The sequence below is a fragment of the Myotis myotis genome, unplaced genomic scaffold (genome assembly GCF_014108235.1).
Source record: "Myotis myotis isolate mMyoMyo1 unplaced genomic scaffold, mMyoMyo1.p scaffold_m19_p_12, whole genome shotgun sequence".
Taxonomy (NCBI): Eukaryota; Metazoa; Chordata; class Mammalia; order Chiroptera; family Vespertilionidae; genus Myotis; species Myotis myotis.
Genome location: NW_023416316.1, coordinates 55858635 through 55882697, shown reverse-complemented (window position 1 = coordinate 55882697; position 24063 = coordinate 55858635). Strand labels below are relative to the sequence as shown.

Here is a 24063-nt window from a genome sequence, read left to right as displayed (position 1 = left end):
GTACGCTGAGAATCGCAAGTGTATGTTTCAGCCGTGATCCCCTGGTCAGGCCGACCATTAAACAGTGTGTTCTCTTCCTTTCTCCACAGGGCTCACTCATGCTGTTCTATCATGCCCGAATAGAGCTGCTGAAAGGGAACGTAGAAGAGGTAATTTCTTTGGGAGGAATTACTTGGGACGTTATCTGTGTGGTGGAGTTGCATCACATTCTCATTCAACATAAGTCAGTTTAGCTGTATGCCCGAGACCAGTGGTTGGCAAACTGCGGCCCCTTGAGTGTGGCTCTTCCACAAAATACCACATGTGGGCTCGCACGTCTAGTGCGATTGAAACTTCGTGGCCACACTCAAGGGGCCAAAGAGCCGCATGTGGCTCGCGAGCCGCAGTTTGCCGACCACGGACCTAGACAGAAGCAAAGGAAAAACTGTGGTTGAAAAGCCAACATTAAATTTTGTGTGTGTGTTCTATTACATGTAGTAGATTACTGATTACAGTCTACATTTACACATAGAGTACATGAAACAATTCATAGTAGAGTATACAAAATAGAGGTGGACAATTTAAGGGATTTAAAAAAAAACTTGACTATTATCAATTTCTATCTATATATATAAAAGGCTAATATGCAAAGTGTCCCCTCGGGAGTTCTACCAGGAGACTGGGAGTTCGATCACTTGCTGTGGTGTGCACTGATCCTTAGGGGGCGGCGTGGAATGAAGGAAGGCCCCGTCTGGCAGCCGGAAGGCCCCAATCGGCCTGGATTGCCAGCCAGGCCTAGGGACCCTACCTGTGCACAAATTTTGTGTACTGGGTCTCTGGTATTATATATTGACTTTGGAATTTAGCCCCTGCATGAGATGCAGCCTCACTGTACTACATGTGTGCTCCTCATCAAAGTGAATTATTCACTAACTAGAGGCCCGGTACACAAAAATTTGTGTGTTGGGGGCGAGGGGGCTGTCCCTCAGCCCTACTTGTGCCCTCTCACAGTTTGGGACTTCTCAGGAGATAACCACCTGCTGGCTTAGGCCTGCTCCCCAGGTGGCAGATGGCAGGCCGATCCCTAGGTGCCTGCCCTGCCTCCCCGGGTCGTGCACCGGGCAGGGGCCGATTGGGGGGTTGGGGCACCGCCCCGGGTTGCGCACTGGGCAGGGCCGATCCGGGGGTTTGGGCCCCACCCCTAGTGGAGCACAGGGTAGGGCCAATCCGGGGGTTGGGGTGCGGCCCCAGGTCGCACACGGGATGCCCAGGTGGGCCGGTGGATCGCTGCTGCCCTGCCCAGCCGTCCCGGGTCCGGTCTCACACGGGACAAACCCCCCCCCCCCCCCCCACACACACACACACCCCCCCCCCCCCCACACACACACACCCCGCCCAGGATCGCAGATAGCAGGCCCGGATGGCGGCAGGGCAGGTGGGATAGCACTGTCCCGCCCTGCTTGCAGTATGCAAATTAGCTGCCATCTTTGTTGGCAGTTAATTTGCATATCATGCTGATTAGCCAATGGGAGGCATAGTGAAGGTACGGTCAATTACTATGTTTGTCTATTATCAGTTAGGATTACCTTGAAGAAGATGAAGAGCCTTTATATAAATACTAGAGGCCTGGTGCACGAAATTTGTGCACTGGTAGGGTCCCTAGGCCTGGCCAGCAATCAGGGCCAATCTGTGGGGCGATCAGCAGCGCGATCGGGGGGGCTCCTGCTGGCACCCACCTTGGCCAGCCTGGCACCACCTGCTTGCTGGCCCCACCTCCCACTGCCACTGCTGGTCGCCTCCCTCTACAGGGCAACTGGTGGGGCGATCAGGGGGCCCAGGCTGGCACCCGCCTTGACTGGCCTGGGGCCTGCGGGCTGGGGACAGCTCCTGGTGGTTAGTGCGCGTCATAAGGACCGGTCGTTCTGCCGGTTGTTCTGCCATTTGGTAGATTTGCATATTAGGCTTTTATTATATAGGATTCTCACAAACAATTGGCTTCTATGCAAATGGGGTCAAACATGTATTTTTCTTTGATTTGTTTTATTTTCTACTTACAATACATACTGGATTTCTGTCCAGGTCAGTGTATGTAACTCTCATTCATTCCTTTTTTTTTTTTTTTTTTTTTTTTTATTGCTTAAAGTATTACAAAGGGTATTACATATGTGTCCATTTTATCCCCCCGCCCTAGACAGTCCCCTAGCCTCCCCTACCCCCCAATGTCTTATGTCCACTGGTTATGCTTATATGCATGCATACAAGTCCTTTAGTTGATCTCTTACCCCCCTACCTCCTGCCCCGCAACCCTCCCCGGCCTTCCTGCTGCAGTTTGACAATCTGTTTGAGGCAGCTCTGCCTCTGTATCTATTATTGTTCAAAAGTTTATAATGGTCTCTATTATCCATGAATGAGTGAGATCATGTGGTATTTTTCCTTCATTGACTGGCTTATTTCACTTAGCATAATGCTCTCCAGTTCCATCCATGACGTTGCAAATGGTAAGAGTTCCTTCCTTTTTAGAGCAGCATAGTATTCCATCGTGTAGATGTACCACAGTTTTCTAATCCATTCATCTACTGATGGGCACTTAGGCTGTTTCCAGATCTTAGCTATGGTGAATTGTGCTGCTATGAACATAGGGGTGCATATATCCTTTCTGATTGGTGTTTCTGGTTTCTTGGTCATTCATTCCTTTTGATGGCTGGGTTTCATTTCTTAGGATGGATGTACTATACCTGTGACAGCGGTCCACTGTTGATGGACATCTGGCTACTATAAGCAATGCTGTTGTAAACATGATTATATGTATATTTCTGTGCATACGTGTGGCATGCTGATCATTAGGATTGCCAGGTCAAAGATGTTTGCATTTTGATCAATTCTGCCAGATTGCCCTCCTGACTTAAGGCTATTCCATTTAAACTCTTGTAATGATAGAATACTTGTTTCCAGTGCTCTTTACCCAGTCTGGACATGATCTGTTTTATTTTTGCCTCTTTCTTGGCTAACCAATGATAACCTAATTTTATGTTTTTATTTTTATTGGTTTCAGAGAGGAAGGGAGAGGGAGAGAGAGATAAAAACATCAATGATGAGAGAAAATCTTCGATCGGCTACCTCCTGCATGCCCCCGCCTGGGGATTGTGCCTTGACCAGGAATTGAACCATGACCTCCTGGTTCATAGATTGATGCTCAACCACTGAGCCCTGCCAGCCAGGCTAATTTTTTTTTTTTTTTTAAGAATAGCTCTTAGTTTTTAAAAAAATATATTTTTATTGATTTCAGAAAGGAAGGGAGAGGGAGAGAGATAGAAACATCAATGATGAGAGAGAATCATTGATTGGCTGCTTCCTGCACGCCCCCTACTGGGGCTTGAGCCCACAACCCAGGCATGTCCCCTTGACCAGAATCAAACTTGGGACCCTTCATTCCACAGGCTGACGCTCCATCCTCTGAGCTAAACCAGCTAGGGCAAGCTGGGCTAATTTTTAAATTTATATTTTTTAGTTTCTTCATATGTATATTTGTTACTCATGTATTTTTCTAATTTGCCTATTCATCTTTGACAATTTTCCCATTGAGTTTTTTGTCTTTTTCTAGAAGATTTGATAAACTTGTTGTATAAGATTAATCCTTTGCCACTTATGTGGCTGATAATATCTTCTCCCCGTCTGTCCATTGCCTTTAACTTTGCTTAAGGTATATTTTACTTTCTGAAAGTTCTGACTTTTATTGTCAGTCTTTTCTTAATGGACCTCTACATTTTATATCTTACTTACTTCTACATTTTATAACTTCCCCATTCGCACGTTATAAAGTTTCACAGCCACCTCAGAACCTTAAACAGAGAGGCAGAAAAGAACTGTATCATTACATGTGAGGAAAGGAACATAGCATCATTTTGAGTGGTTTAGTGAAGGATAATGTTGTTCTTTCTGTACAAAGTGTTTTATGTATTTTTCCATTAGGTTATTATCTCCTTGTGTAATATCTGGATGATCAGCTTTATGCAATTGACTTATAGGCACAAGAGATATTTCGAAAATGCATTTCAGTTCAAGAAGAATGGAAACAGTTTCACCATCTCTGTTATTGGGAGCTGATGTGGATTAATATATTCCAACAAAACTGGATGAAGGCGTATTACTATTCAGACCTGCTTTGCAAAGAGAGTAAATGGTCCAAGGTAAAGAGCAGTGCTTTTATTAATGTCATCTATTTGCTAATAAGTATACAGGACTTATTAGGACTGTTTGTTCAGTAGTATGATGTCAACATGGTTTTCGCCACTGAGACCTGTCAAAGGAGGAAATGTGCATTTAATGCCTGGTGGTATGACCACTATTGGTCCTCAGCACTGCGTACTTTTAAAGCCATCCAAAGAGTCCTTTTCTACAGAGGCTTTTCCTCTGGAGAGGAACTGCACTTATATTTAAAAATTATATAAAAACTATTAAATACCAATAGTTTTGATAATGTTTCTGTAGAATTTCCAATGCCCTGATGACAAAGCTTTTCATAATAATCAACATTGATTCTGATCCATTTGTGAGAAGTTGGGAGGAATGAGATAATGATCTCTCGTTCATTTTGTCCATTTTCTCACCCAAGAGCGCTATAGTTGTATAGTAGGAAAATGGTCAGCAGTCAGTGAAAAGTGTTAATCTTATTTGGAACAGGCATCGCGAGTCATTTTCTGTTATTTCTTTGATACCTCTTACATATCATCTCTGGAAGACCTCTAGGTCGTTCCTGATTGCAAGGTAGAAGTGCCATGTTCCTATGGCTCTTCTATAACCAGGTGCTTTTTTCTCTGCCTCCAGGCAACGTATGTGTACTTGAAAGCTGCGATTTTGAGCATGCTTCCTGAGGAGGAAGTAGAAGCAACTAAAGAGAATGTGGTAACTTTATTCAGGTGAGCAATATACTACTTCTGTAACCAAGGCCTCCTATGTATAGAGGAGCACACAGTACATCATCTTTTTTCCTTACCGCGCTCCCATGCTTCACCTTCATATTTCTTTAATTGATCTACTTATTTAACACAGGAACTCTTTAGAAATATATTTAGCTAAGAGTCAAAATGGCATCCTTTTAGCAGGAATTTTGAGAACACATTATTATTTTTTTTTTGTTTTGTTACTCGGACTTTGCTACTGCATTTTGAACAGTTTCCTAAGATGGTATTGTTGGCAAAAGACGTCAACTTTTGCTATGTATCAGAGGTATTCTGTGATCAGATAAACTTAAGAAACACAGTTTAACATATCCTTAGTTTTCATTAGTGTGTCAAAGGTTCTGAGAGACTGTTCTGGGAAGTAATTTGTTTAGCTTTGTTTACATTAGTATCCACCCATTGAGCCATCCAGCCAACCAGCCGTAGGAGTTGCTGATTCATTAGGTTTGGGGAGGAGCCTGAACATTGCCATTTGGAACAGGTTTCCACGTGATGCTGCTATTGGTCTAGGCTAGGGAACACGGCGTGAACACCATGGATGTAAATAGAGTCTGTGTCCTAATGACCTTTCGCTGGGGCTGGGCTCTTCACAGACAGGTGGACAGCTTGAAGCAGAGAATTGCCGGGAAGTCCATCCCTACAGAGAAGTTTGCCGTGAGGAAGTCTCGCCGTTACTCCGCCTCATTGCCTGCACCTGTGAAGCTCGTCTTGCCTGCCCTGGTATCTGCCTTTATTTTATTTACTGTTTGTGTTCTAGAAGTTAATGGTCTATTCCTAGCAGCAGGGAGCACGCCTAGCTTTTGTTGTGAAGTTTAGCTCCATTGAAAACCATTGTAAGTGTTGTCTGTAAGGTGAATAAATTAAATAATGAATATTATAACTGATTTTTTTTTGACAAGTTGGTATGTTCGGCCCATCATGATAAAAACTATTTAATCTTTTGATTCTTGAGGACTCTGTGAGGGTAGATTCTCTTTGTAGCCCATTTTATAGATAAGGAAATCCAGGCAGAGTGGGGTGAGTTGACTTAATTCAGTGGTTCTCAACCTTCCTAATGCCGCGACCCTTTAATACAGTTCCTCATATTGTGGTGACCCCCAACTTCATTGTTACAAGTTGAACATAATTAAAGCATAGTGATTAATCACAAAAACAATATGTAATTATATATGTGTTTTCCGATGGTCTTAGGCGACCGCTGTGAAAAGGTCGTTCGACCCCCAAAGGGGTCGCGACCCACAGGCTGAGAACCGCTGACTTAATTGAAGCTGAGTTAACTTGTAATGCTAGCTACATAGGTCATTTTCTCTTTTCTGAGTGGCCACATTAAAAATGAACAGGTAAATGTTAGAAAGGACGAGGAAACATGAAAATGATTGAAAAGATGTAGTATTTTGTTTAATCCAGGATATACAGAAAGTTGTTGTTTGATCATGGAATCAACGAAATGTCATGAGTTGCTTCCCATCCCTCTGTAGAGCTCTGATTCGTTGGGATGTGCGGGTGTTCTCCTCTGGGAGCACATCTCCTGTGGACGAGCACATTTCCAGGACTCAGAGCCTGAGTGGCTGGTGGCTGCTGTACCGGGCAGTGCATGGCCCGAGCCATAGTCCTCATGGTTAGACCACCAAGGCTAGACTTCATAAAAACCGTAATTTCAACTTAAATGTTCTTCATGAAGACTTCTTGAAAAAGTACCGGATATCTCAAATTCTTGTGGTTCGTTGGGGCGTTAGGTTTGCATAGGCAGTCAGCACAGGCAGCTGTTCATTGCCCGCTCACCTCTGCAGTCCTCTGCTTGGGTTTCCTGAAGTTTAAAACATTTCTTTTTTTTTTGTATTTCAGAGATTATTCAATTATTCCCCTTTGAAAGTTCTTCATGTTTTTGTGTCGTCCCCCCCCCCCCAGTTTTTACTATTACAAACATGCTACAATTCATATTCTTCTACATTCTTCTTTCTGTCCTTGGGCATATAATTCTCTGGGAAAGCTTTCAAGAAATGGAGTTCCTGGTTATAGGGTATATGCATTTAATATTGTGACATTGCCAAACTGCCCTCCCAAAAAGGCTGAATCAGTTTAAAATTCTACCAACAGTGTTTTACTGTTCGAATTTGTGTTTTTCTATTGGTGCAGTTGAACATATCTTTATGTGCCTACTTAGTCTTATTTCTTTCTGCTTTTGTGAATTGTTCATGTACCTCACTAGTTTTCCATTGGGCTGTTTATTGTTTGATCACTGAGTTATGGGAGCTCTCTCTCTGTCTGCCTTGAGAAAGAAAACTGTAGCCCCTACCAGGTGATAGAGTGACCTGCACCTAGTGCCCAGACGTGTGTGTTTCCTGCTTCAGATAGACAGTCTCAGGGAACACCACCCCTGCACAGGTTATTCTGTGCCTGTGCTAGACCAAATATGAGCACTCTATATCTGAGCACAGATGAAGGTCAGAAAACCAGGAAGAGGACCAAATATTCCCTCGTTCCCAGCTAATGTGGCAACCTGCTGCTGTATTCCCAGGGAGCTTTTAGCTCCCTGCCTAATTCACTTCTATCACTCATTTGTGCTTGGAGACATTTTCTTCCTACGTCACAGAACTTTCCTGAAAATCATCTGGAGCACCATAGCATTCTTGCTGCCCCAGGACTTCTATAAGCTAATTATATCCAACTTCTTTAAGCGTCTTCAGGAAGGTCACCTCACTGCACTGATTTCTCTAGATCTAAGGCAGTATCATTGGCTTAAATTGTGGTAACTTGTTTTCTTCTTGTAAATATTTCATCAGTAAAAACAACATCTTAAAAAGATCGTCATCATTAAACATCCCATTAGTTATTGAATTGAGTTGTGACACTGTTAGCAACAAGAAACTGTTAGTTGTGAAATACAAGGGAGAGTGTGGCAGTTTTAGTAGTTTTCAGTGGCATAAATTAAAGATTACCTTGTTGCCACTATACTCAACTGCATTTTCCGCATTTCCACAGTTTCCCTGTAAGAGGTTGTTTAAATAATATCCTTATCATGTTTCATTTCTAAGAAATACTAATTACCCTGCTTATTTCATACCTTTAAAAATATGAACTGCACTACCAGGAAGATTATAAAAATATTTTCAAGCAAAAGCACATTTGCTTTTGGTCCAAAAAAAATTCTCATCTGTTACCTTATTAAATGTAATTTGCAATAAAAAAATCATTCATTTACATTTTCAAGGGCTGTCATTCAGCCATATGGCCTTCAAATGAATACATTTTCTGCATATTGGATTGCATTACTGAACTGTCACATGTTTTAATGGTATAACAGAACCTGAGCCCAATGAAATATTTCCTGTGTTCATTTCCAGTGACATCCTTGGAAACAATTTATGTAAATAATTGGCAGATATTTTATAATGTTTTCCCTTTATTTAAATGTAACAGCAAAGATTTATGTAAATAGAATTGTCCATTGTATCAGTTTAAAATGCTATATTTATTTGCCTGGCTGGTGTGGTTCAGTGCTTGAGCATTGACCCAGGAACCAGGAGATCACGGTTCTGTTCTCAAGGCATATGCCTGGGTTTTGGGCTCGATCCCCAGTAAGGGATGTACAGGAGGCAGCTGATCAATGATTTTGATCATTGATGCTTCTATTCCTCTCTCCGTCTCACTGAAATCAATAAAAACATTTTTAAAAAATAAAATATTTACTTCGGTATCTATAATTGATTATCTTCTAAAATGTCTGAATACCAATAAGCGCTTAATAAATATTTGTTCAATGAATGAATAAGTTTTTTTTTCTTCAGTAAAAACACACTATAGTATACCTATTGAATTACTTCACAGTATAAAAGACAAAGTCATATAATAAAATGAGAAAGGGGAAGTGATATCACTCAACTCTATATGAGAGCCGTAGCAACCAAGGCAAACACAGATTCATAGTTTTGTTGTTGTAAAGGACATTGAATAACCGTCACATAATTGCAAATGGGTTTGCATTCCTCCCTGTTAGGAAATGATGTACATCTGGAATGGTTTTCCAATAGTGAGCAAAAGAGAAGACCTCTCCGAAAATCTGTTGTTAACTATTGAAAAGGCTGAGACAACTTTACAAAATCAAAGTAAGTATGAACCTTGAAAGCCTGGAAATCCTTACCATTCCCTCTCTCCCGTCATGTCCCTGCTCACATCCGCTTGTGCTACTCTGTGTGCATCGCGAGGACAGAAGAGCTTGGTGGCTGCGGTCCAGGTGAAAGGAGGAATGACATGCGCTGCACACATGGACGAGCCTTGGGTACACTCGGCTAAGTGCAAGAAGCCAGTTGGAAAAGACTACATTTATATGTAGTCTTTTTTATATGAATTATAAAATACTGACATTTATATGACATACTGACAATAGGTAAACCTGTAAAGACAGAAAGTAGACCAGTGGTTGCCCAGGATGGAGAACTGGGGTGGGCATGGTGGTTAAAGGGTCTGGCATTCTTTTTTGGGGTGATGAACTTGTTCTAAGATTGATTGTGGTGATGGGTGTACAACTCTAATACATGCCGTGAGTTGTGTACTTTAAATGGGTGAATTGTACGGTATGTGCATTACATCTGAATAAATCTGTTACCAAAAATGAGGAAGGGAAGAAGGCAGGCGAGTGTCCAAGCAGCCCAAGGACAGCATGCCCTTCTGATTTTATCTTGTGCCTCTTGCCACACCTGCTTTCACTCTCTAGTGACTATCATGCTTTTGTGGACACAGAGAACTGTTTTCAAGTTGAAATCTTATCACAGATTTCTTTTACTCATTACTTTTGGTGGCACTAGAGGCCCCTCTCCAGTTCCCTGGAGTGTCCTCTCCTGGGAGCAGCTGACCTGTTAGTAGAAGGCAGGCCAGGGTCCCGGCTCTGCAGCTTGGAGACCATAGAAAACCCGCCTCCTCACCCTGACCCTCAGGTGTGGTCAGATAACACTCACGTTTTCTTTTTAAAGCGGGAGTGGTGTCGGACCAGATAATATCCCAGTTTTTGTGTTCTGACCTTTGCTAATTGTCTGTCTTCAATAGAGGATTTCTCTTGTGATAAACCATCCGTAATGTCAGCCTTTGTCCTTTGCCTTACCCATCCCTCAAGATAATGATCTTATCCTCTGGAGTAAAAATGAAAACGTCTGTGGTGATAAGCACGGGAAAGGGCATAGAGTTCAGGAGGAGGCAGGGGGGTCAGAGCCGTGAGCTCATTTCTCTGAACTGGACCAGGACGGCCCTGGAGGAGCACTGGCCCCTCCTACCCAGTACGCTCCCCGAGGGGCCTGCACTGTGATGCTGGCTCCAGGCAGGAGGACCTCGTTTGGGTCGTTTTTGTACTCGGAGCTGCAGCATGAGGCTGAAATGTTTAGTGAGATTTCTCTTTACAGTTTTTAAAAATGAAACACATTATTACAATTGGTAGAAGCAGGTGAAAAAACTATCCATATTTTTGCTACAACACAATTAATTTACAATTTTTGTATAGTCCATCCTAGCTGATTTTTATAGTTTCAATCATAATGTACCTGAACATATACTAGCCTAGTTTTTTAAATTTATTAATATATCATAAACTATTTTTTCAAAATTGAGGTACAATTGACATAGTAATTTTAGGTGTATAGTAGGTTAGCATAATGATTCAATATGTGTATACATTGTAAGATGACCATCACAATAAGTGTAGTTAATATCTGTCACTATACATAGTTACACATTTCTTTTCTTTTAAGATTACTCTCTTAGCAACTTTCAAATATCCACTGCAGTAATATTAGCTATAGTTGCCACGCTGTATGTTACATTCCTGTGACTTATTTATTTTATAAATAGAACTTTGTTCCTTTGACCCTCTTCACCCATTTTGCTCACCCACCTTCCAACCCCCGACCTCTGGCAATCACCAATCTGTTTTCTGTATCTAATCTGCATTGGTGGTGTGGTTTTTTTTTTTTTTTTTTTAAGGTTCTACATATAAGTAAGATCATACAGTATTTGTCTTTATCTGATTTATTTCACTTAGCATAATACCTTCAAGGTCCATCTATCTTGTTGCATGGCAAGATGTAATTCTTTTTTATGGCTGAATAATATTCCAGTGTGTGTGTGTGTGTGACATTTTCTTTATTGATCTATCCATCCACAGATTATTCCCATATCTTGGCTATTATAAATGATGCAATGAACATGGAGTCATATATCTCTTTGATTTAGTGTTTTTGTTTTCACTTTTTTATTGAATTTATGGGGGTGACATTGGTTAATAACTTATATAAGTTTCAGGTGTACAATTCTGTAATACGTCATCTGTATATTGTATTGTGTTCACCACCCTAAGCTAAGTCTCCTTCCATCACCATTTATCCCCCCATCCTCTCTTCTACCTTCCTCCACACCCCTTTCCCTCTGGTAAGCACCATACAATTACCTGTGTCCATGAGGTTTTGCTTTGTTTTGCTTAATCCCTTCACCTTTTTACCCAGCCTCCCAGCTCCCTCCACTCTGACAGCTGTCAGTCTGTTCTCTATCTATGAGTCTGTTTCTATTTTGTTTGTTAGTTTACTTGTTCATTAGATTCCACATGAGTGAAGTCATATGTACTTGTCTTTCTCTGACTGGCTTATTTCACTTAGCATAATGTTCTCCAGCCCATCTATGCTGTTACAAAGGGTAATAAGAGTTCTGTCTTTTTACATCCAAGTAGAAATCCATTGTGTAAATGTACCACAGCTTTTTTATCCACTCAGGTACTGATGGGCACTTGGGCTGTTTCCAAATCTTGGCTATCTGTCTGTATATATAAAAGCCTAAGCGACTGGCCAACTTGCTGACCGACCAGTAGCTATGACCCACAATGACCACCAGGGGGCAGACGCTCAACCCACAGGCATGGAAACATGGAAGACTAATGAATCTCAGAGGGGAGGGGGTAAAGGGGAGGGCGGGAAGAGATTAACCAAAGATCTTATATGCACACTAGAGGCCCAGTGCACGAATTCATGCACCAGTGGGGTCACTTGGCCTGGCCTGCAGGGATTGGGCTGAAACTGGCCCAGTGCATGGATTTGGGCACCAGTGGGGCCCCTTGGCCTGGCCTGTATGGATCGGGCTGAAACTGGCTCTCTGCCATCCCCCAAGGGGTCTTGGATTGTGAGAGGGCACAGACCAGGCCAAGGAACCCCACTGGTGCACGAATCTGTGCACTAGGCCTCTAGTTGTAAATAACATTACAGTGAACACAGGAGTGCATATATTCTTTTGAATTAGTGTTTCAGGTTTCTTCAGATATATTCCCAGAAGTGGAATCACTAGATCATACGGCAGTTCCATTTTTAACTCCATACTGTTTTCCACAGTGGCTGCACCAGTCAGCACTCCCACCAACAGTGCATGAGGGTTCTCTTTTCTCCACATCCTCTCCACCACTTGTTGTTTGTGGATTTATTGATGATAGCCATTCTGACAGGTGTGAGGTGATATCTCATTGTGATTTTAATTTGCATTTCTCTGATGCTTAGTGACGTTTAGCATCTTTTCATATGTCTATTAGCCATTTGTATGTCCTCTTTGGAGAAGTGTCATTTCAGGTCTTTTGCCAATTTTTCAATTGTATTGTGGTTTTTTGGGTTTTTTTTGATGTTGAGTTTTCAAAGTTCTTTAGAAATTTTGGATATTAGCCCCTTATAAGATGTGTCATTGGTGAATATATTCTCCCATTCAGTGGGTTGTCTTTTCATTTTGTTGATGGTTTCCTTTGCTGTGCAAAAACTTGATTATTTTTTCTTTTGTTTCCCTTGCCCGAAGATATATATCAGAAAAAAACATTGCTATGAGAAATGTTTGAGATTTTACTGCCTATGTTTTCTTCTAGGATTTTTATGGTTTCGAGTCTAACTTTTAAGTCTTTAATCCATTTTGAGTTTATTCTTGTGTATGGTATAAGAAGGTGGTATTGTTTCATTGTTTTGCATGTATCTGTCCCAGCACCATTTATTAAATAGGTTATCTTTACCCCATTGTATGTTTTCCCCTTCTTCGTCAAATAGTAATTCACTATAAAGGCATGGGTTTATTTCTGGGCTCTCTATATGTTGTTTTTATGCTAGTACCAGACTGTTTTGATTCCTCTGGCCTAGTAGTATATTTGATATCAGGTAGCGTGATTCCTCCCATTTTGTTCTTCTTTCTCAAGATAGCTGTGGCTGTTTGGGGGGTCTTTTGTGGTTACATATAAATTTTTGGAATATTTGTTCTAGTTCTGAGAAATATACCACTGGTTTCTTGATGGGAATTATATTGAATGTATAGATTGCTTTGGGTCGTATGGACATTTTAATTATGTTAATTCTTCCTATCCATGAACACAGTATATGCTTCCACTTATTTGTATCTTTTTCCATTATTTTCTTCAGTGTCTTATAATTTTCTGAAGAAAGGTCTTTTACATTCTTGACTAAATTTATTCCTATGTGTTCTTTTTAAAGCAATTGTGATGGGTTTTTTTTCTTAGTTTCCCTTTCTGGTATAAAAATGCACTGATTTCTGGATATTTATTTTGTATCCTGCTACTTTACTGAATTCATTGATCAGTTCTAGTAGTTTTTTGGTGGAATCATTAGGATTCTCTATATACAATATCATGTTATCTGCACATAATGACAGTTTTGCTTCTTCCTTTCCTTTTTGGAAGCCTTTTATTTCTTCTTCTTGTCTGGTTGTTGTGGTAGAACTTTCAGTACTATGTTGAATAAGAGTGGTGAAATGGACATCCCTGTCGTATTCCCGATCCTAAGAGAAACACTTGTAGTTTTTGCCCATTGAATATAATATTGGCTGTGGGTTTGTCATATATGGCCTTTATTACATTGAGGTATGTTTCCTCTATTTCCCCTTTTCTGAGAGTTTTGATCATAAATGAGTGTTGATTTTATCAAATGCTTTTTCTGTGTCTATTGATATGATCATGTGGTTTTTATCCTTCATTTTGTTTATGTGGTATATCATGTTTACTGATTTTCAGATAGTGTACCAACTTTGTATCCCACCGTAAATCCCACTTGATCATGGTGTGTGCTCTTTTTTAATGTATTGCTGGATCTGGTTTGCTAACATTTTGTTTAGGACTTTTGCATCTATGCTCACTAGAGATATTGGCTTATCATTTTCTTTCTTTGTAGTGTCTTTGTCTAGTTTTGGAATTTGGATAATCCTGGCCTTGTAAAATGAGTTTGGGAGTCTTCTCTCATCTTAAATTTTTTGGAATAATAGGTGTTAGTTTCTCTTTGAATGTTTGGTAAAATTCACCTGTGAAGCCATCTGGCCCAGGACTTTTGTTCGTTGGGAGGTTTTTTTGTTTGTTTGTTTTATATTGCTTCATTTTGACTAGTTTTAATCTGTCTATGCAGATTCTCTGATTTTTCCTGATTCAGTTTTGGAAGATTGTATGTTTCTAGGAATTTATCTTTTCATCCAGAGTGTCCAATTTGTTGGCATATAGTTGTTCACAATATTTTCTTACAGTTCTTTGTATTTCTTTGGTGTTAATTGTTATTTCTCCTCTTTTATTTCTGATTTTATTTATTTGGGTCCTCTTTTTTTCTTGCTGAGTCTGGTTAAAGGTTTGTCAATCTTATTTGTCCTTTTAAGAAACCAGCTCTTGGTTTCATTGTTCTTTTGTATCTTTCTTTTTAGACTCAATTATTTTTTATTTCTGCTCTGATCTTTATTATTTTCTTCTACTCACTTTGAGCTTTGTTTGTTCTTTTTCTAGTTCCTTTAAGTGTAGTTAGGTTGTTTAAGATTTTTCTTGTTTCTTTAGTTGAACCTATAATGCTAAATGCTATGAATTTCCCTTCTGAGGACTGCTTTTACTGTGTCCCATAGATTTTGGGTTGTTGTGTTCTAATTTTCATTTGTTTCAAGGTTTTTTTTGATTTCTTCCTTAATCTAATTGTTAATCCATTCATTGTTTAGTACCATGTTATTTAACCTCCATGTCTTTGTGTGTTTTTCAGTTTTTTTTCTTGTGATTGATTTCTAGTTTCATACCATATGGTCAGCAAAGATGCTTGGTATGATTTTAATCTTCTTAAATTTATTAAGACTTTTTTTGTGTCCTAACATGTGGTCTATCTTAGAAAATGTTCTAAGTGCACTTGAAAAGAATGTTTATTCTGCTGCTTTGGGTGAAATGCTCTGAAGATGTCAATTAAATCCATCTGATCTAGTGTGTCATTCATTTAAGGCTACCATTTCCTTGTTGATTTTCTGTCTGGAAGATCTAGCCTCTGATGTCAATGGTAGTGTTCTACTAGTAATTTTCTTTGAATAGATACCTCGAGTGGAATTGCCAGATCATATGGTAGTTCTCTTTTTGCCACAACTTTTAAATTATTGCTAAATAACCCCTATAATAATTTTAAAAGCTTCATAGCTCTTTATGGAGCAAATGCATTCTAATTTAACCAGTCTGCAGTATTTTTTAGCATTTAGGTTACTTTTCCTATTTAAAATAATTTTAGCTTTAGATTCCCATTAACCAGGAGAAGAAATATATAAGAATGAAAGCTGAATCAGTTGGCTTATCTATTAACAAGGTCAAAGTTTCAGGCTGTATAGTTAAAGAATCCAATAGAGGAAAGAGCAGTGCTGTTCTGAGGCCACAGACTCCCCCACTCGCCCACTCCCCGGATTAGTCATTTTGGAAATACAAACAAACGCTCACAAGGAGACCAGTGAGTGGAATATCCTACTCCACTATTGAAAAGTCACACCCAAAGCTCATCTGTTGATGGAGGGTGGGTAAATTAGTCTCCCTTCATTTGTGGTTTTGATCTCTGTCATTTGTTGCTCATGACATGAATTATTCCTTTGTCCAATACATCCATCTCAGTTCATCTTATCATGTAGACATCACAAGAAGAAGGGTAAGGGCAGTATAGTAAGATATTTTGAGAGAGAGAGAGAGAGAGAGAGAGAGAGAGAGAGAGAGAGAGAGAGAAACACTACATTCGCATAACTTTTATTACAGTAATGTAATAATAGTTCTATTTTATTATTAGTTATTATTGTTAATCTCTTACTGTGCTTAATTTATAAGTTAAATTATATCATGGCATGTATGTATAGGAAAACAAATAGGATATCTAGGGTTTGGTATTATCTGCAATTTCAGGCATCCAGTGATGTCTTGGACTATATCCCCCACAGATAAGGGGGGACTACTATAATGTCACCTTTCCATATTAAAGATAGCATTTTTATAAAAGAACCATTGCTCTCTTTTCTTTTCTTTTTTTCCTTCCTCTTTTATAGAAAAGTTATAGCATTTACCTCCCATAATGATCTGATCTTAGGTAGAGAAGCTAGAATATTGAGGTATTCATCTTCACAAACTGATAATTCCCTCTGATTTCTGGGCAGCAGGGAAACCAGCGGATAAGAAGTCTCACAAAACTGGGATGAGAAAGAGGAGTCAAAACTTTTTACTATTTTACAGACAACCAAAGGAGCGTATGTATAAGTACAGACTATAGACTTGCTGTATGGGCATTTCGGACTTTTTTTGTGAAGTTCTATCACTAACATATTTTCAATGTAGTTTTTATTGCATAAAGTTGTGATAAGCTTTCTTACTAATTTTTAATGTATCTATTTTTAATTTTTTTATAGTAAAATTTACTGTTATCCATTTCTTTTTTATTTTTATTTATTTATTTATTTTTTTTACAGTGTAGAGGTGTTTACATTCACATTGTTGTGCAACCAATCTCCAGAACTTTTTCATACCCATTAAATAATAACCCCCCATTTTCCCCTACCCTAGCCCCTGGCAACCACTATTTTACTTTTTGTGACTATACTGAATTTGACTGCTCTAGAGGCTTCATAACAGTGGCTTATTTCACTTTGCATAATGTCCTCAAGGTATATCCATGTTGTACTGTGTCAGAATTTCCTTCATTTTTAAGGCTGAATAATATACCATTATATGCATATGCCACATTTTTTTTTTATCGATTTATCCATTGATGCATATTTAGGTTGCTTCCACCTTTTGGGTATTGTGAGTAATACTTCTATGAACATTGGTAGGCAAATATTTTTCGGGACCATGCTTTAAATTCTTTTAGATATATGCCCAGAACAGGAATGACTAGGTCATAATGTAGTTCAATTTTTAATTTTTTTTAGAAACTGCTTCACAGTTTTCTTTTCTCTCTTTTTTTTTTTTTTGACTGTATACTTTACTTTCAGTATTATTTTGTATTGGTTTCAGGGTTACTGCTATACAGTTTTCTATAGTAGGTGTGTATCATTTTACATTCCCACTAACAGTGTACAAGTGTTCCAATATGTCTACATCCTTGCCAACATTTGTTATTTCTGTTTTGTTGTTAGTAGTCGTCTTAAAGGGTGGGAGGTGAACTTTACTATTTTTCATGTAAAATAATTTCAAAAAGGAAAAATATTTTGTTCTGAGTGGAAAATCAACATAAAGTTACATCATTTTGAATTTAAATAAAATGAAACTTTATGAAATTTTACTTTAAAAATGAGATTTCAGCGCTTGCTGGTGGCTGAGTTGGTTGGAGTGTCGGCCAGTACACCAGAAAGCTTGTGGGTTTGATCCCCAGTTAGGGCATGTACATACTGGAGGCATCCTATGTTTCTCTCTCACATTGATGTTTTTCTCTGTCTCCCTTCCTCTCTCTAAAACATATCTTTGGGTGAGGATTTAAAAAGTGAGATTTTTCCATTGATTTTTTTTTTTTTTTTTTTTAAAGAGAGAGTGGAAGGGAGGGGAGAGAGAGAGAGAGAGAGAGAGAGAGAGAGAGAGAGAGAGAGAGAGAGAGAGAGAAAGAAGAAAGAAGAAAGGAAGAAAGAAAGAAAGAAAGAAAGAAAGAAAGAAAGAAAGAAAGAAAGAAATTTAAACATGAAAGAGACACATTGAGTAGTTGCCTCCCACTTGTGCCCGAGCAGGCTGGGGATCGAACCTGCGACCCTTTGGCCCTAGGGCTGACGCTCTAAACACTGAGAAAAACTGGCTATGGCTAGGGCCCATTTGGACTTTTGAACAAATTTATTAGTATTCATTTTTGTTCAACTAATTTGGCCATCTTATATTAATTTGCTCATTTGAACACTCTTAGATTTCCTTGCTAGATATAGAATTATGATAGGCAGAGAAAGCATCTGTTTCTGCTGTTAAAGAAATTGTTTATAACTAAATCCCACATATCCACAAACTAAATGGAAAAGTGAAGAATTTGTATGCCTATATTCATAACCCATGAACACAGACAATAGGGTGGTGAAAGCTTGGTGTGCGGGCGGGGGGCAGGCTAGAAGAGGTCAATGGGGGAAAAGGGGGGGAATATCTGTAATACTTTAAACAATAAAGATAAAAAATAAACAAATAAAAAAGTGGATATGTGAAAACTGGGAAGTAAAGGAAAACCTCTTTTTATTAAGTGAAAACATTTTTAGCTTATTCTTTTGCCCAGAGAAGTAGGCCAGCTTGCTTCTGTATTTCTTCAAAGAAAACGGTGTGGGTTTAGTAGAATAAATTCTGATGTTTGAATGTCCGTTCTTTTCATGTAGACCAGTGGTCGGCAAACTGCGGCTCGCGAGCCACATGCCACTCTTTGGCCCCTTGAGTGTGGCCACGAAGTTTCAATCACACTGTACATGCGCGCCCACATGTGGTATTTTGTGGAAGAGCCACACTCAAGGGGCTGTAGTTTGCCGACCACTGATGTAGACTCATGTGTACCAGCAGAGAGGGTCTTTGTCTAAAGAAGTCCTGGAGGACTATTAGGTTCTCTCTGTGTGGGCAGGCTCTTCACCCCCACCCCTATGTTTATTTTGTCCTTTCTTTGGTTGGGAGAAAAAAATTAAAGGAGTAATATATGTATCAGACTGTGCATGTAAAATGCAATAGAGGTTTAGAAAACCAAGACATTGTCTCCATCCATCCCTTCTTCTTTTAATGGCGTAATGAGATGATAGGCTTCAGAAATATTCAAGCAGGGCCCGGGTATGCTTAGACAGACACACTGTACTTTTAGTCAAGCTCTGTCTTTGTATGTCCTCCCTGGGGTAGAAAAATTGGTTCCTTTCCTGAAGATCCCCTTTGCCAGATGTTACATATGAAATTTATGGTGATGATCTCTTCCAGGTCCATTGTTTATGCAGGAAGTTTACCCAACACACACCCGCCTCTCCCCTGTCCCCCTAACAACTGATATGACCTTTGAGTCATTAGGTTTCTGTCCTTCGGAGTAAGAGGAAAAACCCCAAATTGGAAAGTGGAGTGAAGCTGTAAACCTGCGGTCAGATTCCATCTCCACCCCTCCACCTCCATGACTAGGAATAAATGTGTTTTTGCTTCTACCTTTGGTGTCTTTGAAGTGAAGGATGGTAGAGGGTGCAGGTGATGGACGCTGGCAGTGCCATAGTCTGAGAGGCTGGTCACAGAGACCCAGGGGGCAGCACTGCTCAAAGAGAGAAGAATACTCGGTGTGATATGCTTGGAGTCAGTGTTTGCTATGAATTACATGAGCGTTTCATTTGAAATCTAACTACATTCAGCATGGAGCCAGAAGTTAATAAATATACTAGCTCTTTGTTTAACTATTAGTTGTGGTTAACTTGAAAGCACATAGCAAACATAATCAGAGTGACAGAAAAGGGAAAGTATTCCTTACAACTTTTTACTTTCTGAATGTACTTTCAGTTTTTTTCTTTGGTGCATTTCAACTAGCTTCTAAGATGTTCAATGTAGACATTTTTGTAGCCTGGGCCTCACACTTCTTTTTCCTCTGCCTACCCTCTGTTTTATAAAAAGCAGATCTTTTATGATGAACATGTGCTTGGGCAGCATCATCCTTTCCTTGGATGTAAAATGGAAAGTGTTGAAATGTTCATCCGTGAACTCACCCATGAGAATCGTGATAGTCACATCTTTTTTATTTTTTAAATATATTTTATTGAATTTTTTACAGAGAGGAAGAGAGAGGGATAGAGAGTTAGAAACATCAATCAGCTGCCTCTTGCACACCCCCTACTGGGGATGTGCCCACAATCCAGGTACATGCCCTTGACTGGAATCGAACCCAGGACCCTTCAGTCCGCAGGCCGACACTCTATCCACTGAGCCAAACTGGTTAGGGCGACATTCACATCTTAAGGGGAAATAATCATCTGACAGATGTTGCTCTGTGGGCTGAAGAAATAATGGATTTTGCTTCCTAAAGTTTTTGGAGGAATGTTGGTATTTTTGAACCTATTTTCCATATTCCTAACTCACGATCTAAATAAAAGCTAAATGTGGCTCTACTGATACTTAAGCCTTGCATGGTGTTAAGGCTGTTCCTCTCAGCAAAACCGTTGTTTACCGAATACCGGAATTTTCTGATAACACACACTATCAGAAAATCCTACAGAGAACTCGATAAAATGCACAAAAGCAATGCTAAAAACCAGCATCTAGCATGGAACCTAAGGGTTTGGTTGTAGGCCTGGAAAGATACTGTTCCTTGAATGCATATTTCAGTGAGCATCTATGATTGGAAGCATACATGGATTTCCCCCTCTTTGGTAGAAAAATGGTTCTTGAGTCATAGGAAAGGTAAATTGGTATTGATATCTGTGATTTTTTTCTTGGCGAATGAGCCGTCAGAGCTTGGGAGTGAGAGATGAATATCAGCACCTGGAAGTAAAGGGATCCCCTTTTAGTTGGTTACACAGAATCGTGAACCTCCCATAGACAGCAGCTTACAAAGTAAAGCATCAGCATCTCTGAAGGGTGGTTTCTGAGCTTTTTTCTGAAACCTGGAGGACTTCAATATGAGGCACTCCCAGGGCCTCATTAATTTGGTTTGCACGCCCCCCTCCATCCCCTCCCCACAGTGTTGTCACAGCCTGAAATGTGTAAATTATCAGTCTGTCTTTGAATGACGTCTTAGTTGCATCTTACTTGCAAAAACCCCCAAACTCAAAAGTGGTTGCTGTGAAAGAGCTGCCTTTGTCATAGATGTCGCACATAATATTGCTCCTTCTGTTTACCCTTAGCCTTGGGCTGTGGCGGGCGAAGCCTCCTTCTCCAAAGGGAAAAAGTGGCGAAAGGAAAACCATTCCATTAGCCTCAAGCAGTTAGGAATGTGTGAGGGTCTGAGGTGCCTTGCATGTACTTCAGAACCATTTTATCTAATTTTATAATATAATTTCCCCCCAATGAACATAGCCTGGGAGAATTGATAAATTATAAACAGTTCAGGATTTGCTTTCTGAATTGTTAATGGGTAAAGGCCATCTGCTTCGCCATATGGAAGTACTGTCCTCGTCCATATGAAGCCAACACAGTTAGAAGCCAGAACCACGGGAGGACGCAGCCTTCGTGCTCTTCGTGGCTTTACCTTTTACGGGATTCATTCAGCCCCACCTTACTTAGGGTTCAGAGACTCTGCTCTTATTCTGAGGGCACATCACGCAGAATATGAGCCCCTGAGAAAAGGGTGAAGTGGACTGAGTGAACCCCTTCATCACATGGTGTATAAACTAGTGTAGCATATTCAATATCCACTTAATTTAAAATAACGTCATTGTGTTTTATTTAGTGAGGCACAGCACGTGCTAAACATTTTATTTTTATTTTTAAATGATCCCTTTGTAACCCAATAGCTAGTGTCCGTTCTTTCCTCTGAATTGGGATTTTGGAAAAGCATTTTTGTGCTTGTGCATGATGTTTGTGTGTTTGCTTTCAGACTGCAGCGACTACCTGGTGGACGACGAGTGCCTGCTGAAGCTGCTGAAGGGGTGCTGCCTGAAGAACTTGCAGCGGCCCCTGCAGGCGGAACTGTGCTTCTCTCATGTCATCCAAAGGTAAACAAAGGAGGAAACCCGCGGTGGCTCTGGGAGTTCCTGTTGGAAAGTGATTTCTCTTGCTGCCACCCTTTGACTCGGTGTTACCAGAAAAGAACCCAGGAGTGTTGTCTTTGTGCCCCGAAGACTTTGCCAACCCAGAGCCACGTTCACATTAATTTCATGGCATGGAGGTTCTTGGACCTTTGGGCAATGTAAACCTGAATTGCAAACTCATGTGAGGGCAGGCCTGTTGGTTGTTAATTTCTCCAGGAGTGTGCTTTTACTTTCCACCTGGAGCAGAGGCCCAGGAGCCAACTGCCCGTGTTTTCCTCCTGCGCCAGAGATTTTTTTTCTAATCTCCCCTTTCTCTGATGGAGCAGCCTTTCAAAGTGTAGAGGTCTCAGTCCTGCTCCCTGTCCTGCGGGCCAAGGCCTCCTCTCCTCCTTGGGCATTGAAGCACTGAGCCCCGATTGTTCAGACTGGCGTGGACCCGGACTGCTTGGGCATCCACACCCAAAGAGTTCTGGTTTTGTGTTGTTTTCAGTTCGAGAATTTTCCTTATGTTCGTGGGAGCTGAGCTATGCGTTTGACAGTGTATTACTCATATATTTTTAGTGCTTGCAGATGTTTTGTCGTCAGAGAATTCTTATAATATTGCTGAAAACGGAAGTTATTGCCTTTTTTTTAAAGCATAAGACGTAACAAGTCGAAGTGACCCTTTATAAAAATCAATACAGCATTCTTATTTTTAAATATTTATGTTCAGGAGTATGATCTTGTCCTTTCCAGGGTTAGGCTTTGAAGATTATAGCCCATATATGCTCATATTCCTAAGGGGCAGTAAATAATCCAATTCAGCCGAACCGGTTTGGCTCAGTGGATAGAGCGTCGGCCTGCGGATTCAAGGGTCCCGGGTTCGATTCCGGTCAAGGGCATGTACCTTGGTTGCAGGCACGTCCCCACTGTGGGGCGTGCAGGAGGCAGCTGATCGATCTCTCTCATCGATGTTTCTGACTTTCTATCCCTCTCCCTTCTTCTCTGTAAAAAATCAATAAAATATATTAAAAAAAATAATCCAATTCAGACTAAGGAATAAAATAAGAGATTAAGATAATAAAAGCATACTATGTATTGCTGTAGTTTATTAGATTCCTTGAGTGAATTTTGTATAATGACAGCTTTTCTCTGAAAATCATGCTGCTAAACACCAGTTTTATGGGAAACGGGGAATGCTGAATATGTATGTTGGAAAAGAATGACACCCTTCTTGTTCTGTTGAGACTTAACTGCTTTCCACTCATTCTTTTAGTGAAAAGCTGCTGAAGTTCGACCACTACCTGGTGCCATTTACTCTGTTTGAGTTGGCGTTTTTGTACAAAAGCCAAGGGGACATTGACAAGGCCTTTAAGACCCTGGAAACTGCAAGGTGAGTGGCGATGGCAGCTCCTCTGGGGCGGCTGTGGAGTTAGGATTGTCCGCACCATGATAGCAGCAGTGATAGTACATGCACACTTAAAGTTAAAACATGAACGAAAGGTAGTTACAATGCTACCTTTGCTAACTTATGCTTCGTTTATGCTCGTGGCTTTTGCTGCAATTGTGCTGTTTTCAACCTTCTGAGCGCCTGGCCCTGTGACCGTTTACAGAGGTGGTGGTTGTGGGCTTCTGTCTGACAGATATCTAGTCTAATCTGTTCTATATCAGAGGTCGGCAAACTGTTCCTAAAGGGCCAGCTAGAAAGTGGTTTTGGCTTTACAGTGTGAGGTCTCCACTGCAGTTACTCAATGGTATCGAAAGCAGCCACAGAAGATGGTATAGAAATAAGTGGGTGAGTCCAGATTTAGCCATAAACTTGATAATAATTTGCTGACCTTTTCTAATTTCCTTGAAGAAGCTCTTTGAATCTCCCCCTGGCTCTCTCTATTTTCTGTCTACTCTGGCCGTTTCAAAGCACATATTATCATTTCTACTACATAATGGCTCACAGACGTGTGATCATGGTCTGTTTGTCCTGAACACTTCTTGCAGTGGGTAGAGAATGCCGTGGGTAGCTCTAGGCCATAAATAGCTTAGTGGTTTGTTGGTTTGGTCATTTACTCAAATTCAGCAAATATTCACTGAGCACCTCTTATGTGCCCAGCATAGTAAAGGCTCTAGAGAGACAACTGTACATAAACCGACAATGTTCCTGCTCTCTGAGTAGGAGGGAGATATTAAATAAGCAAGTAAAAAAATAGCAGTGGTATATGTTTTG

General features: G+C 40.3%; 1 protein-coding gene across 5 annotated transcripts in view; it reads left to right on the top strand.

The window, feature by feature from the left end:
* Positions 1-24063, top strand: part of TTC39B (tetratricopeptide repeat domain 39B) — a 118905-nt gene that overhangs the window by 90404 nt on the left and 4438 nt on the right. For all 5 annotated transcript variants that reach the window (XM_036331194.1, XM_036331191.1, XM_036331190.1 and 2 more), the window contains 7 exons: positions 90-149; positions 4005-4166; positions 4804-4895; positions 5531-5657; positions 8935-9043; positions 21710-21827; positions 23119-23235. In XM_036331194.1, coding sequence (XP_036187087.1) covers positions 90-149; positions 4005-4166; positions 4804-4895; positions 5531-5657; positions 8935-9043; positions 21710-21827; positions 23119-23235 — 785 coding nt within the window. The remainder of the gene's footprint in view (positions 1-89; positions 150-4004; positions 4167-4803; positions 4896-5530; positions 5658-8934; positions 9044-21709; positions 21828-23118; positions 23236-24063) is intronic.